Genomic DNA, 16106 nt, shown 5'->3' with positions numbered 1-16106 from the left:
TTGATTCCCTGCTCCTTCACATGGCAGCTGCTGGAGTGACATTGGGTCAGTCACAAGTTCTCTCAGAGCTGTTCTCTCAAGGGCAGTTCTCTCAGAGCTCTCTCAGCCCCACCTACCTCACAGGGTGTCTGTTGTGGGGAGGGGAAGGGAAAGGAGATTGTAAACTGCTCTGAGACTCCTTCAGCTAGTGAAGGGTGGGGTATAAATCCAATGCATGAAGCTCCCCCACCCAGGAGGCCATCTTGTCCTTTTCAGTGGAGGAAGGATTGGAGTCCTCCTCCTTTCATTCAAAAGAACAGAGAAGCCTTTTCTGGGGAGGGAATTCTGCAAATGCACCAGAGCTCCCAAGCAAGGACATAATGCGAGGTCAGGGTCCCTAGACCATAACAGATATGCATTTACTTTATACATAGCCCACCTTCCTCACTGAGACTGAGGGCAGCCATACACACGTTTTACCTATGGGAGCTCTTGAAATATAACTATTTCACGTTGAAATGATAAACGTCCTGCCTCTCTCAGGAGCGAAAAGAGGCCTTTTGTTTCTCAGTTGGCCCTCTACGTATCACAGCATCTGATGATTAGGATAAAACCAGATGTGATTAATTTTGGAATTATGCATGTCAGACAACATTATTGCAGTTGACTTTCTTTAGCCTTTCTGAAATTCTGGTTTTTAAACCACTATCCAATTTTCTCTTTCAAATGAATTTACATTGTTGATATTGATTTTTTGTGTGTGGGTTTCTCCTCTTGCTTTGTTCATTAGAGGCTAAACAAGCCTTATAGAGGTTTCTTGTGTGAAATGCGATCAATACTAATGAAGCTGTGCATCTAAATGAATAGGATACTTTTAAAAAGCACAATGTATTTATTTAATTTATTTATTAGATTTCTATTCCGTCCCTTTCCAAAGGCTCATTTGTTAACTGCTGAACTTTAAATAACTGTAGAGATTCCAGGTCAGCAGCCAGATTTCCTGAAAGGCCACCTTGAAAAGAGAGGGTTGATTCACCCCAGTGACCTCTTCCATGGGGCATCGATCTTTAATGATTTCCCCGTTGCCACTGTGTCTCCTAATCAGGGGCAGATTAACCATTAAGCAGACTAAGCATGTGTTTAGGGCACCAGGGCCAAAGTTGGGAAAAGGGTGCACAACAGAGAGGTCTTTCTCACAACTGAAACGTGTAAAAAACCCCAATTGATAGTTATGCTTCAAGAAAGACTCAACTCACTGTGGCCCCGGGCACACGGCGAATTTGCCACGGGAGAGCCACGGGTGGTGGGCAGATTATCCGTGTGCGATCACACCCCAACATCTGGGAAGTGGAGCGCACCCATGGCCAACCTGTGGCTTACCACCGAAAATGCGCGATAAAAAAGTAGTACCTCCAAAGTACTGGCCTTCTGTTTCTAACCTTTAGTTTAGATTGGGGGGGGGGATATCTCCACGATTCAATTAGTAAAAAAAAATTTGAAAAAACCCCCCCCCCCCCAAACCACCCTTTCTCCTGGAATAGCAATACAAATATGTTAGGCTCGTGTGTTCTCTGGCCACTTTTTTACTACACAGGGCAATTCCCCTCCTTGTGAAATATCACTTGGAAGCCATGCTGTCATGGCCTGAGCCCTGGGTGTAAAGCAGGACATAAATCTACGGTAAATGAAATGTTGTTTCTTTTTGAACTTTTCCCCCCAGCTATAATGGGTTTCCTGTGCTGAGGCAAGACTTGTTTGAGCGGCCCGTGGGGCTTCTGACCACACGGAACAGCAAAGTGCCCTCCAGAACCAGCAATCCCAACAGCCCGCTGCCCATGTTCAGGAGAACAAAGCAGGTACTCAACAGCTGTGCTGCACCCTTTGTGGCTCAGAGTGCCGTGTTTTGAATTCACTGTCCCAGCACGGCCCCTATTGTGAAAAGCATTTCTGTAGTGCCAGTTTGATGTAGTGGTTAAGTGCGCGGACTCTAATCCGGGAGAACCAGGTTTGATTCCCCACTCTTCCTCCACTTGCACCTGCTGATGTGACCTTGGGTCAGTCACAAGCTCTGGCACAGCTGTTCCTGAAAGAGCAGTTTCTGTCATAGCTCTCTCAGTCCCACCCACCTCACAGGATGTCTGTTGTAGGGAGGGGGAGGGAAAGGAGTTTGTAAGCCGCTCTGAGACTCCAAGTGAAGGGCGGGGTATATATCCAATCTCTTCTTCTTCTTCTTCTTCTTTGTATGTTTGGAGGAGTTACAGAAAACAGCACACTTTTTGTCTTTTCCTGGCTTGCATCCACATATCATCGAATATTGTGCTAGCGTTGCACTTTAGTGATCATACGCAACTGAATTTTCTTAATTATATTTTTATTAATTTGTTTATTTTATTTATTTATTTATTTATTTAACCTTCAACTTTATATCCCGCTCGAATCCTCTTTTTCACAGAGGGTCTCAGAGCGGCTTACAATTGGTGCTAATCACACGAGTTTCCCTAACTAGGGCCACAGAGTTATATGGGGTAGGGGTTACCTATCAGCACCCTTGTGGTGGTGGTTGGGATGTTTCTCAGCTTCGGCACTCGGCGCTTCACTTGGCTTTGGCATTCTGTTCGTTCCGGATAGTTCTTCCTATGGGGTGCACGACTCGCGTCTTCTGCTGGTCCCAGCCACGTCCTTCTGGCTCCGCTGAGCCAGCGTCTGACGTTATCAACGTGCCCCGTCTCAGCAGCCGTCTGGATGTTTTCCTCTCTCCTGGGCACCAGGGGCCGCCATTTTAATTTATATATTTTTTAAAAATCTCTTATACATATTAGGTAACTATCAAAATACAAAATAATCAAAATAATTTATACACCATATAAATAAAAATTACCCGGAACTTTATTGGAAGGGGTGTACAGAACCTGGGACATATTTCCATTGTTGGTGGACTTGTCAGGTAATTCATCCATTCTGGGATAAAGTTCACCAACATATAAAACACATCACTACGATTGATTTACCAATTACTCCTGAAATATTTCTTTTACAATATTGGCCCGACAGAGAATGCTCTCAGACTCCACTTGGAAGCTGATTTGTTTATCATTGGATTCTGCTCAGCTGGCCGTAGCTTCAAAATGGAGATTGCTTAGATCCCCCACGATGACAGAATGGCATGAGAACATTTGGGATCCGTTTATAATGGGGGAAACCACACACAACTTAGAAACGAAATCCTGAAATTCACATCATTCCTTATTGACAGAGATGTGGCTCCCTGTATTAAGCTCTTTTGCTGAACGTGGCATCCTGCCTAGCAACTCCGTGTATCAGGATATGATTTTTCTATGATAGTCCCCATTTGAATTGGAAACACGGCTCAACGGTTTACCTTTTGCATTTTGTGTATTTGTTACTTGGTTATTTATTGTGCGTCACTCATTGTAGAGGCTTGGCTTGATAATCCTGTAAGATTTGACACGGAAGATTGTCATCTTTTTTTTTAATGTTCTAATATGCAACTGAATTTCCATGTGCCGACAATCCAAGCCATGCGACAACAGCTTGTGCTGTCCAGACGCTGCCCTCTTTCCCAACTCTGCAGTCTGAACTCAGAACTTATGGCAGGGTTCTGCTATATTTATTTACTTACTTCATTTATAAGCCCGGCTTCCTCACTGAGACTCAAGGCAGACCGGAGAATTTAAAGAACAGCCTCACAAGAGGTTCCGCATATCTGATAAAGCTCTGGACTAATGTTTCTCCGTCAGCAGCCCTGCATGCTGGATTGCAAATTGCTTTTGAAAAGCAGGAAAAATCTAGAGCGAGTTACTTTCTGGCAGATGTTCAAAGGGGGGGAAGGAAAGGAGGCAGTTGATCTTTAAAGCAGTTCCTTCAGTCCTGACTTTAATGAAGAGTTAACATGAAAAATACCCACATAACACAAGCTTAATGCCTAAGATGGGTAATGTTAAGCAGCATATTCTCGTAACAAGTAGCCCTTGAGAAGAAAAGAAATGATTAAAAAAGGTAGCCTTATGGCAAACCAGATCATGCCTGTTGTTTTATATGGGCATTGCAAAAATGATTATTCCGGGCTTCAAGTGTTCTGTGCAGACCTCTGCTTCTCAATAACATGTACTTAGGTTGAGTGCCTGCACTGAATTCTAAAGAGGATTTCAGACTCCCCGGAGGCTCCCTGCCATAATTGAATCTCATATTTCCTTTCCCTTTCCTTTCTTTCCACTACCCACGGCAAGCATTGCACAGAATGGCCGGTAGGCAGAATTAGGCACACCGTTGCTAAGCCCTTTTTAAATGCCATTTCGTCTTCTGCCGTTTGTATTCTTCCGACAATTTGCTTTACAGCGTAACTTTTCTCTCTACTGTCATTCTGAACCAGCCCGCTCCTTCTGTTCCTCAGCAGTTGAGCCACGACTCACGAAAGCTCCTCCCCTGCCACAAATTTTGCTAGTCTTTAAGGTGCTCCTGGACTTTGGCTCTTTTCTAGTCTCTGGTTAGTTATTTAGTGGCCATGATTTCCACATTGGCGTCTCTCTTTTGTCCTGAGTAAATAAGAGCCCTACAAGGGGAGTTGGGGCCTGAGGATCTTTTTGAGTGCAAAGCCAGCTGGTTCTCATTCTGGTCACAATTTTTAATTTTTTTAAAATATCTGTTGTTAATAATTCTAAACCAGATTCCCATTCTTATTTTAAACAACATATGCTCAGAGAGGCGCTGCTTAAGATTTGGAATGAGATCAAAATAGCTTTCTACATTAAAACCCCAAAATGGGTAATACCATGGGTCATTTCGTAGAAAAAGAGGTGCAGGGGCTCATTAGCATAACTCATTAGCATAACTTATTTGCATATGCCACACCCCCTGACATCACCGGAAGTGTGTCAGAAGGCAACATCCACCGCTCAGGCTCCACTGGACTGTTTTGGATTGCTAGCTATTGGGGGGGGGGGACATGCAGATCTGTCCTTGCAGAGGAGGGAGAGCTTGTACTTGAATAAAACGTGGTCTTAAAGGTGCCACTGGACTGTTTTGGACTGGGGGGCCAGGGGGAGCTCTGCAACTTACCTGGCTGCTTCTTGTGGCCCGACTGAGGGCTGCTGGGAGCAGGGGGTGGGGCTTGTTGCATGTGCCCGCCCCCTGGGCTCTTTACTGCCGGAGCTCCGCTCCTGTGCGCTCCTGCAGGAAATGACCCCTGGGTAATACCATTAGAAGCTTTCACCAATCCAAATCTAATGGTTGAATCACGGATGTCAACCTACAAAGAACTATTAGATCCAAAAAATGAACTAAAATCACAGGAAATGCTGCAACAAAGAGGCATAATCTTCAAGTGATGGGAAAGAAACCAACTCGAATCCAGATATGCCAAAGACAAACAGGCTTCTGCGATGAGATGACAAGTTTCGACAAAATTCTTTTAGGTGTAGAGAGTAAACTCATCCAAAAACTATACTCCTGTCTCTCAGACTATAGGATATCAGATGAAGAAAATTACCCATGATTGCATGGGCAAAGAATATAGGACACAATATTGACTTAAATAAATGGGCAAAGGTCTGGCAGAGTATGAGGTACTTGAAGGAGATCTCTCTGAAAGAACGTATTGAAGATGTTTCACAGGTGGTATCTTGCACCAGATAGCTTGGCCCACTTCTACCCTAAAATGAGCAATAGATGCTGGAAATGCAAATGTAAAGTGGGCTCCTTCTATCATACCTGGTGGACATGTGAGAGATCAAAAAAATTCTGGCGCGAGATCCATACCATCATGTCCCAAATAGTAGGGGTCCAGATTCCACTAGATCCTGAAATATTTTTACTTAACATAATGCCTGATAGTTTGCAGAGATTAGATAAATATCTGATCATACACGTAATAACTGCCGCAAGAATGATATTTGTAAAAATTTGGAAAAAAGATGTACCATCTAAATGTCATTTAATTTAAAAACTCATGGAGGTAGCAGAATTAGATAATTTAACATTGAAATTACAAGGAAGAGAAGAAGCTACCTTTCAAAATACTTGGTCGCGTGTTTATGACTGGATAGGGAAAAATCTCTAAAATGATGTAAATTCAGTATAAATACCTATTCGTTATTATACACTTATTATATACAACGAGCAACTATAATTTCTTCTTTTTTGTATGTCAAAAAGACTTATAATAAGGGGTTCACCTGTGTATGTTTGTTTGTTCATTGTGTCTTTTGGGATTGTTTGTCCCTGCGTTTTTCGTTTGGAAAATAATAAATACTGTATTTTAAAAAAAATCACATGGGGATATGGAATTGTATAGTATAGCCTGATCCTGTTCAGTCTCAGAAGCTATAGTGAGTCAGTACTTGGATGGGAGACCACCAAGGAAGACTTTGCGAGGAGGGCGATGACAACTCACCTCTGCTTAATCGTTTTCCTCGAAAATCCCACGGGGTCCCCATAAGTCGGCTGTGAGTTGGCGGCAGTTTTACACACACAGAATAATTCACATAACCACGTCTCTCCTTGCAACAGACACTATTCAGATTCTGAAAGAGGATATCTTCATGTCATTCTACGACAGTGAAAAGCAATTCTCTTCCTCCTCCTTGGCACTGTGGTTCTGGTCTGAGTCGGGCCCTGTGGCACTTAGGGAAGCAGGCTCCTCGCAGCTGCCATGTGTCTGTTCAGAAAGTGAGCCGGGTTGGGGGAACCCCAAACCAATTCATTAAACATACTGTGTAGTTCGGCCCTTACAAAAAGAGGGAGATTCAGAAGAAAAATCGCAAATGGGTAACGATATGAAAACTTGGGGCAAAGAAAGGACACTTTAAAACAACAGCAAATCCGTAGAAGGATATTGGCAAAGAGCCCATCTCGGAAATAAAAAGATGTTGGGAACCACACGGACAAATCAGAACAAGAGGATGTCTCGGAAAAGAAATGTCTTCGTCTGGCACTGAAAGCCGAAAAGGTCAGCTCGAGGCAAGCAGTCCGAGGGGCAGGTGTGGGCAAACAGTGTTCCCTCTAAGCTGAGTTAGTGTGAGCTACCTCACCGTTTTTTAGCCTCTGGCTCACATATTGTTGTCTTAGCTCAGGGAGGATGGCTCCAAAGCAAACTAATTTATGCAGCAGCCAAATCACTCACTCACAACTTTGATGCCAGGAGCTCACGAAGTAGAATTTTTGCTCACAAGACTCCACAGCTTAGAGGGAACATTGGCGGCAAGACGCCCAATTATGAATATTAATGAGGATGCCATAGCTGAACGAGTAAAATTCAGTAAATGGATGCCACGTGTTTATTTCTCTGTTGACTTCAGTTATAAAATCGACTTCATGGATGTGTCAGGAGAGCTAGTTGACAGCCTCACGCAATTCCCTTTCAAAGAGGAAAAAACCCAGAAATCCCTCCAGCCCAGTGTTCCCTCTAAGCTGAGTCAGTGTGAGCTAGCTCACAGTTTTTCAGCCTCCGGCTCACACATTTTTGTCCTAGCTCAGGAAGGAGGGCTCCAGAGCAAACTAATTTATGCAGAAGCCAAATTGCCTGCTTATAACTTAAATGCTGGTAGCTCACCAAGTAGAATTTTTGCTCACAAGACTCCACAGCTTAGCGGGAACATTGCTCCAGCCATGCTGAAGTTTTCTGGGCATACCTAAAGCAGCCCTCTGGAGCAGTGTTCCCTCTGAGCTGAGTTAGTGTGAGCTAGCTCACGGTTTTTTAGCCTCCGGCTCGCACATTTTTTGCCTTAGCTCTGGAAGGATGGCGCCAGAGCGAACTAATCTATGTGGCAGTCGAATCACTCGCTCACAACGTTAATGCCCAGTAGCTCACAAAGCAGACTTTTTGCTCATGAGACTCCGCGGCTTAGAGGGAGCATTGCTCTGGAGCCCATTTATTGCCTGTGTTGCGTGTTTCTACATCACACAGTGATGCCAGCCTTCAGGTGTGACCGGGGGTACCCTGAAATTGCAGCTCATGTTCACACTACAGAGATCAGTTCCCCTGGAGAAAATGGATGCTTTGGAGGGTAGACTCCACGTCACTGTACCCCACTGAGGTCCCCTGTCCTCCCCAGGCTCCATCCCCAAATCTCCAGGAGTTTCCCAACCTGAATCTGGCAACCCTGTGACCCCCCCATCCCTGCCAGTGACCAGGAGGGACCTCGCAACCCCAATGTTGCACCATTTCTCTTTGAGAAAGTGAGTCCCGTCTCTCTTTTCTGGCTGTGGGGCAGCAGGAACAGGGTGGGGACTGTGGTCAAGCTGCAAGACTGCAGACCGTGAGAGTTTAAAATTCCATCTCTTTCCAAGAGCTGGGAAGTCTAAGGAGAAGCAGTCCACCACAGGTTTCTCCTTTTGTGTGTGCCTGGAGGCATCTCCTCGGGTGATGGGGATGTCTGGAGCCGGCTGGGCGTAGGTTTAACTTCCTTTGGCATGTAGAAGTCTTATGATTTGCCAGTTTGGTGTAGTGGTTAGGAGCGCGGACTTTAATCTGGGAAAACTGGGTTTGATTCCCCGCTCCTCCACATGCAGCTGCTGGTGTGACCTTGGGTTAGTCATAAGTTCTTTCAGAGCTGTTCTCTTAAGGGCAGTTCTTGAGAAAGCTCTCTCAGTTCCATCTACCTCACAGGGTGTTTGCTGTGGGGAGGGGAAGGGAAAGGAGATTGTAAGCCGCTCTGAGACTGCTTCGGGTAATAAAGGGCAGGCTATAAATCCAATCTCCTCCTCCTCCTCCTCCTCTTCCTCTTCTGCTCCTGAAAAATTGTTTTCAGTACTCACTGGTTATACAGCACGTGTAATGAGTGGATGATTCCATTCATTGCTGTCTACAGAACAGCTCTTGCTCAATATTCAGATAACAGTACCTGATTTTTATTTCTCTATCTATCTTGTGGCTTAAGCAACCATTTAAGAAGCTTATTTTCTCCTCTAATGAGTTTCAGGTCTTGCTGCCTCTCTGATGAATATTTATGTTTTATATCGGTCGTTCCGGCATTCTGTCATCTTACAATTATTTTGCCCCGATAATAGCTTGCATTTGGAACTTTGGAACTTTAAAATCAGGGTAGGCGCCCGGGCGGTCTTGCGTCTCTCCAGTTATGAACTAGCGACACCGGGTTTTCTGAGTTGAGACAGGATACAACAGTGGAATTAATGTCGCCGTCAGAGCTGGCAGCCTGAATTGGGCAGACAAAAGGTTGGGCAAGTGGTGGGAAGCCAATCAGGGCAAATGCTGAGTGGGCAGACCGTTAAACTGATAGACTGAGTATGGGCTGTCTGAGAATAGTGGTGTTTGTTGTTTCTGCTGCTGTTGTTGCTTGCACTAAGAAAAGAGTTGTTCAGCCTGAGAAGGCACATCAGATATTGAGGCTTTACAAGGCTGGGTGAATATTTTCTGGCTGCTCTTTGCATCTGCAGCTGCTTGTGTGACCTTGGGTCAGATATAAGTTCTTTCAGAGCTGTTCTCTCAAGGGCATCTCTCTCTCTCTCTCTCTCTCAGCCCCACCTACCCCTGTTGTGGGGAGGGGAAGGGAAAGGGATTGTAAGCCGCTCTGAGACTCCAAGTGAAGGGCGGGGTATAAATCCAATCTCCTCTCCTCCTCCTCTTACTTTGCAAGTACTTTTACCCTGTTTGGTATAGTGGTTAGGAGTGCAGACTCTAATCTGGGAGAACTGGGTTTGATTCCCCCATTCCTCCACATGCAGCTACTCAGGAGCAGTCCTCGAGAGAGCTCTCTCAGCCCCACCTACCTCACAGGGTGTCTGTTGTGGGGAGGGGAAGGGAAAGGGATTGTAAACCGCTCTGAGGCTCCTTTGGGTAGTGAAGGGCGGGGTATAAATCTAATCTCCTCCTCCTCCTCCTGACAACTGATGAGTCATGAGCTGCAGTGCTGGACAGCTGTATCATTGGTGCCCAAGAGGAGTTGCAAAGGAATCTTATTTAGACCAGGAAAAGGGGGCTGTGGTGGCTCAGAGGTTAAGACGCTGAACTGCAGACCAGAAGGTTGGTAGTTCAGCAGTTCAAGACCCGAGTGCCGCGTGACAGAGTGAGCCCCCATCTCTGGTCCCAGCTCCTGCCAACCTAGCAGTTCAAAAGCAAGAAATTGCGAGTAGATAAACAGCTACCGCTTCGGTGGGAAGGTCACAGCGTTCCGTGCACCTCGGCCTTTCGTCATGCCAGCCACATGACCACGGAAACGTCTTCGGACAGTGCTGGCTCTTCGGCTTGGAAACGGAGAAGAGCACTGCCCCCTAGAGTCAGATTCGACCAGCTTTTGAACAAGGGAAACCTTTACTTTTATTAGGAAAGGGCCCTGACCTGGATAGCTCAGGCTAGCCTAACCTCTGAAGCTAAGTGAGGTCGGCCCTGGTTAGTATTTGGATGGGAGAATAGGGTTGCTCTGCAGAGGCAGGCCATAGCAAACCACCTCTGGACGCCTCTCGCTTTGGAAACCCTACAGGGTGGGTCGCCATAAGTCAGCTGTGACTTAGTAGCAAAAAAAAAAAGGAAAAGAGGAAGTCCCAACATAAGAGGGACTGACTCCATAAAGTAAACCACGGCCCTCAGTTTGCAAGACCTGAGCAGGGCTGTTAACGACAGGACATTTTTGTTGTTGTTGTTGTTCAGTCGCACAGTCTAGTCCGACTCTTCGCGACCCCATGGACCAGATCCCGCCAGGCCTTCTGGTCTTCCGCCGTCCTCTGAAGTTGGCTCAACTTCATTTTCGTTGCATCTAGGACACTGTCTAACCATCTCATCCTTTGCCGTCCCCGTCTTCTTTGACCTTCAACGATAGGACGTTTTTGTTGTTGTTGTTGTTGTTGTTCAGTCGCACAGTCTAGTCCGACTCTTCGCGACCCCATGGACCAGATCCCGCCAGGCCTTCTGGTCTTCCGCCGTCCTCTGAAGTTGGCTCAACTTCATTTTCGTTGCATCTAGGACACTGTCTAACCATCTCATCCTTTGCCGTCCCCGTCTTCTTTGACCTTCAATCTTTCCCAGCATCAGGGTCTTCTCCAGTGAGTGCTCCCTTTTCATTTGGTGGCCAAAGTATTTGAGCTTCAGTTTCATTATCTGGCCTTCCAGGGAACAGTCAGGGTTGATTTCTTTTAGGATTGAACGTTCTGGAGGGTATCAATTCATAGGGTTAGTCCCTAAGTCGGAAGAGACATGATGGTACATAAGGTAAAGGTTTCCCTTGCTCGAAAGCCAGTCAAATCCGACTCTAGGGCGCGGTGCTCATCTCCGTTTCCAAGCCGAAGAGCCAGCGCTGTCCAAAGACATTTCAGTGGTCATGTGGCCAGCATGACTAGACGCCGAGGCACACAGAATGCTGTTACCTTCCCATCAAAGCGGTACCTATTTATCTACTTGCAATTTCTCACTTTCGAACTGCTAGGTTGGCAGGTGCTGGGACCAGAGACGGGGGCTCACTCCGTCCTGCGGCACTCAGGTCTCGAACTGCCGACCTTCTGGTCTGCAGTTCAACATCTTAACCACTGAGCCACTGTACATAACACGCACGTTATTTCAAAGTCCTTGCATGTGTCATTGACGGGGAGAGCTCTTCTCTCTGACTGTTTCTTTCCCCCCTCCCCTCCTTCTTTGTGGGGGACGGACTCCAGGTGGTTTCAAAGACATACCCTGCCTAAAGTGTGCTAATTTCATTGCCTTCACACAGGAGATCAAGTCAGCCCACAAGATCGCCAAGAGGTACTCGTCTATTCCTCAGATGTGGTCCCGGTGCCTGCTGCGCCACTGCTACGGCCTGTGGTTTATCTGCCTTCCTGCATACGTCAAGGTGTGCCATTCCAAAGTAAGGGCTCTGAGGACGGCCTACGACGTGCTGAGAAAAATGCACGCCAAAAAGATCGATCCCCCCGACGAGGTAAGGAGGCAGAGTGATCACTGCCGGTGCTTTTGCGATGCATGTGAGTTCCTCTGCAGGGGACCACTAAACGGGTCCTGGTACGTTTGTCTTCCCTTCAGGTGTGCTATCGGGTGTTAATGCAGCTGTGCGGTCAATACAGCCAGCCGGTGCTAGCAGTGAGAGTCCTTTTTGAAATGAAAAAAGCCGGAGTCGATCCGAACGCCATTACGTACGGTTACTACAACAAGGTAAGTGAAATACTGGTGCTGAGGGGGAAGGGAGCTATTTGAATTGGGTTGATGTGCTTAGCAAGCGGTGCATGAAATAGAGTGAGGTTAATAATTTTGAACGCCTGTGATTTTGATGCCAGAAAAGTAATACTTCATATAGGCTGTCTGTTCCCTGGTTTTCAATCAGTCGCCAACGGGGTAACCCTAAGGTGATTTTGCTGGCAGTAATCTCCAGTGAGTACACTTTAGTACATTTCTGAGTACACCTACTTAGGTTTGCTCTCTCAAAGTAGCCTGAGAAATTTTATACAATTTTCACTGCTTTGTTCCTATGTGGTTTATACTGTTTGTATTGCATTGTTCTGCAGTTTTGAGCCCCAGTTCTGCTGCGTTGTTTGCGGTCATTTTACTGTATGCATGATAGTGTTCTAAGTGCATTTTGTAATCCAGTTTTATTCACTGTTGATTGCATGCTTTGCACTGTTCTTACTGCATTGTGTTCATCGTATAACCCACCTGGAGTGTCAGTGAGAAAGGTGGGCTGTGAATGAAGCAAGTAAAAGTCCTGGACTAGAGTGTCGGAGTTGCCAGTTTGAAGTCCCAGCCTGAGCTTTGTTGTAGGGCCAGGCCAAATAGCTGTACCTTTTAAAATGTTTCAGGTTCAGTGTGGTGTTGCAGACAGAAACCTCATTCGCACATGGTGTTGATGGGGGTGACGAAACTGTTTTTGGACTGTACCATTCCAGGCTGGAAATGGGAGATTGAATGCTCCCGTTAAAAAATAATAATAATAATTCTTGCACATCAAAAACTAGGTGTGAGAGACAAGGAACAGTCATGGGATCGTCTATATGCACTCTGAAATCCTCCAGAAACACATTTATCTCATCTGCTATATGTGAGGCCAGACGGTTGAACCAGGAACACTGAAGTCTGAAGCTTTGTTCCGCCACAAAGCTACTTTGTCAGAGCATTCATAAGTTTCATAACAGATGCCAATGTTGGATCAGGCCAACGGCCCATCCAGTCCAACACTCTGTCACACAGTGGCCAAAAGTACCAGGTGCTATCAGGAGGTCCACCAGTGGGGCCAGGACATTAGAAGCCCTCCCACTGTTACCCCCCCAAGCACCAAGAAGACAGAGCATCACTTGCCCCAGAGTCCCTATCTATACCTTGTAGCTAATAGCCACTGATGGACCTCTGCTCCATATGCTTATCTAATTCCCTTTTGAAGCCGTCCATGCTTGTAGCCGCCACCACCTCCTGTGGCAGTGAATTCCATGTGTTAATCACTCTTTGGGTGAAGAAGTACTTCCTTTTATCCGTTCTCACCTGACCGCTCAGCAATTTCATTGAGTGCCCACGAGTTCTTGTATGGTGAAAAGGGAGAAAAGTACCTCTTTCTCTACCTGCTCTATCCCATGCATAATCTTATAAACCTCAATCATGTCACCCCTCAGTCGTCGTTTCTCCAAGCTAAAGAGCCCCAAGCGCTTTAACCTTTCCTCATAGGGAAAGTGTTCCAACCCTTTTATCATTCGAGTTGCCTATTCCTGTATTGTTTTAATAGAAGGTTTAGAAGAGGGACTGTATCTCAGTGGAAGACAAGGCTCCCTCTATGCTGTGGAGTCCTGTGAGCAAAAATTCTACTTTATGAGCTACTGGCATTAAAGTTGTGAGAAGGTGATTTGGCTACTGCATAAATTACTTTGCTCTGGAGCCCTCCTTCCTGAACTAAGACAATAAAGTGTGAGCTGGGGGCTAAAAAACTGTGAGCTAGCTCACACTAACTCTGCTTAGAGGGAACACTGGAAGAGCCTCTGTTTTGCATGCGGCTGGTTGCAGGTTCAGTCCCCAGCATCTCTAGTTAAAAGGACTAGGCAATAGGTGGTGTGAAAGACCTCAGTCCAAGATCCTGGAGAGCCACTGCCCGTCTGAGTAGATAGTACTCTCTTCGACGAATTAAGGGTCTGATTCGGTTTCATGGGTATGTATGTTTCTCAAGCTGAGGTCCGTGTTACACTGCTCCAATCATTTCAATTTACCATTGCTCATTGAACAGGCTGTTTTGGAAAGCACCTGGCCTTCAAGCAATCGAAGCGGCTACTTCTTGTGGACAAAGATAAGGAACGTGGTCTTGGGAGCAGCACAGTTTAAAAGAGTGCTAAGGAAGCAACCTGCTAATGGCTTCCACAAAGCCCTTTCCGGTAGAGTACTCGTATCCCTTTTCAGTTTGTGGCTTATATTTTTTGTACCAGGCAGTTGGAAACACTCTGCAGCAAGGCTCCCTCTAAGCTGTGGGGTCTTGTGAGCAAAAATTCTACTTTGTGAGCTACTAGCATCAAAGTGGTGAGTGAGCGGTTGGGCTACTGCATAAATTAGTTTGCTCTGGAGCCCTCCTTCCTGAGCTAAGAGGAAAACGTGTGAGCCGGAGGCTGAAAAACTGTGAGCTAGCTCACACTAACTCAGCTTAGAGGGAACACTGCTCTGCAGTATTTTCAAAATTGGTTTGACTTAACAGAGCGCATTCTCTGCAACAGTTTGGCAGGAGTTATTTATACTGTGCGAGCAATTATTGGTCAACTGGTTCCTTTGCAGAATTTTCCTCCATGGGCTGGGACCTTGGAACAGTTGTTGGGGAGGCATGTAGGTTTGGAAAGTGTTGTGCACAAAAAGAAAGAAAGAAATCTTATTCACAGTAGTCAGCCGGAACCTAGCTTTTGCCTTGTGCGCCTGTCTTGAAGCACTGCCATGGATCACTGGTGGTGTGTTCTGTTACCCCATGTGCGTTTCTTGTGTGAGCTTTGTTCCAGAACCACCTCGGTAGAGGTACTCATTACATGGATGGGCACCTTGTGATCATCACTAAGACCATCTTCCTCTTACAGTGGACCCCAAACTGATCTGATTGGCTGTGACTGTGAGCAAGCTGGCCATGATGAGCAAAATGGGGGTGGGGGTGGGGACCAAACATGAAAGGCTTCTGTACAGTTCCCTAGTCTCACATGTTGTCATTCGCCTGCTAATGTCATCCGGTCTCTCAAATCGCTCCACTTTCCAATAAATAGGACAGGTGGACTCCCATTCTAGCTGCATCTGAAGAAGCAAGCAGAGACTCACGCAAGCTTCTACCCTAGACCTGGAAGCTTGGTCCAAAATATGGAAATCTATAAAATCCATGAGAGCAATACCATATAAGGAAAATCTGTATAAAATGTTTTATAGGTGGCACTGGTCACCGGATAAAATAGTGAGATGTTATGTAAGTGCGTCAAAAAATTGTTGGAAATGTAAGCACAATGTAGGAACCTTTTACCACATGTGGTGGAGGTGCCATATAACTCAAAAGTATTGGCATAAAGTACATAAAACGATATTAGAAATATTGGATATAGATACCATACATACCAGAAGCTATTTTGTTAAATATGCTATCTGATAATATTACAAAAAATGATCAATATGTAATAACGTATATATTAACATCTGCTCGTATTGTATTTGCAAAATATTGGAAATCAGAAAAAATCCCATCAATGCAAGAAATAACATGTAGATTATTGGAGATAACCGAAATGGATAAAATAACGATAATACTACAAGGAAAAGATGAAAAAATATATAGGGAAATAAGGAATAGAATTTATATATGGTTAGAGAATAAATAATGTAGACTCAAAATACTGTAAATAAGTTACTGTATGAGATACTTCTGTTTGTGATGATGTGAAAAATTATAAATAAAACTTAGGGGGGGGGCAACAAAACCTCCTCCCCTGCCACATATTTTGTTAGTCTTTAAGGTGCTGCTGTGCTCTTTTCTACTGCTACAGACAGACTAACACAGGCTGCGGTCACACAGAACATTAGTCACACTACAGAGATGGAGGATAGGCAGATTTTCCAGGCGCGGTCACACCGCCACATCTGGGAAGTGTAGAGCTCCCGTGGCGAACCTGAGGCTTCCCGCCGAAGATGCGGGGTAAAAAACTAGTACCTCCGAGGTACTAGTTTCCGGAAACCGCGGGGC

General features: G+C 45.6%; 1 protein-coding gene across 1 annotated transcript in view; it reads left to right on the top strand.

Moving 5' to 3' along the window:
• The window catches only part of DENND4A (DENN/MADD domain containing 4A), an 85102-nt gene that overhangs the window by 44068 nt on the left and 24928 nt on the right, over positions 1 to 16106 (top strand). The window contains exons 14-17 of the mRNA XM_015427140.1: positions 1700 to 1835; positions 11655 to 11861; positions 11963 to 12091; positions 14139 to 14237. Coding sequence (XP_015282626.1) covers positions 1700 to 1835; positions 11655 to 11861; positions 11963 to 12091; positions 14139 to 14237 — 571 coding nt within the window. The remainder of the gene's footprint in view (positions 1 to 1699; positions 1836 to 11654; positions 11862 to 11962; positions 12092 to 14138; positions 14238 to 16106) is intronic.

Source organism: Gekko japonicus, unplaced genomic scaffold, assembly GCF_001447785.1.
Source record: "Gekko japonicus isolate JY-2015 unplaced genomic scaffold, Gekko_japonicus_V1.1 scaffold639, whole genome shotgun sequence".
Lineage (NCBI taxonomy): Eukaryota > Metazoa > Chordata > Lepidosauria > Squamata > Gekkonidae > Gekko > Gekko japonicus.
Note: the sequence above shows the minus strand (reverse complement) of the source record. Positions and strands in the feature narration are given on the sequence as shown.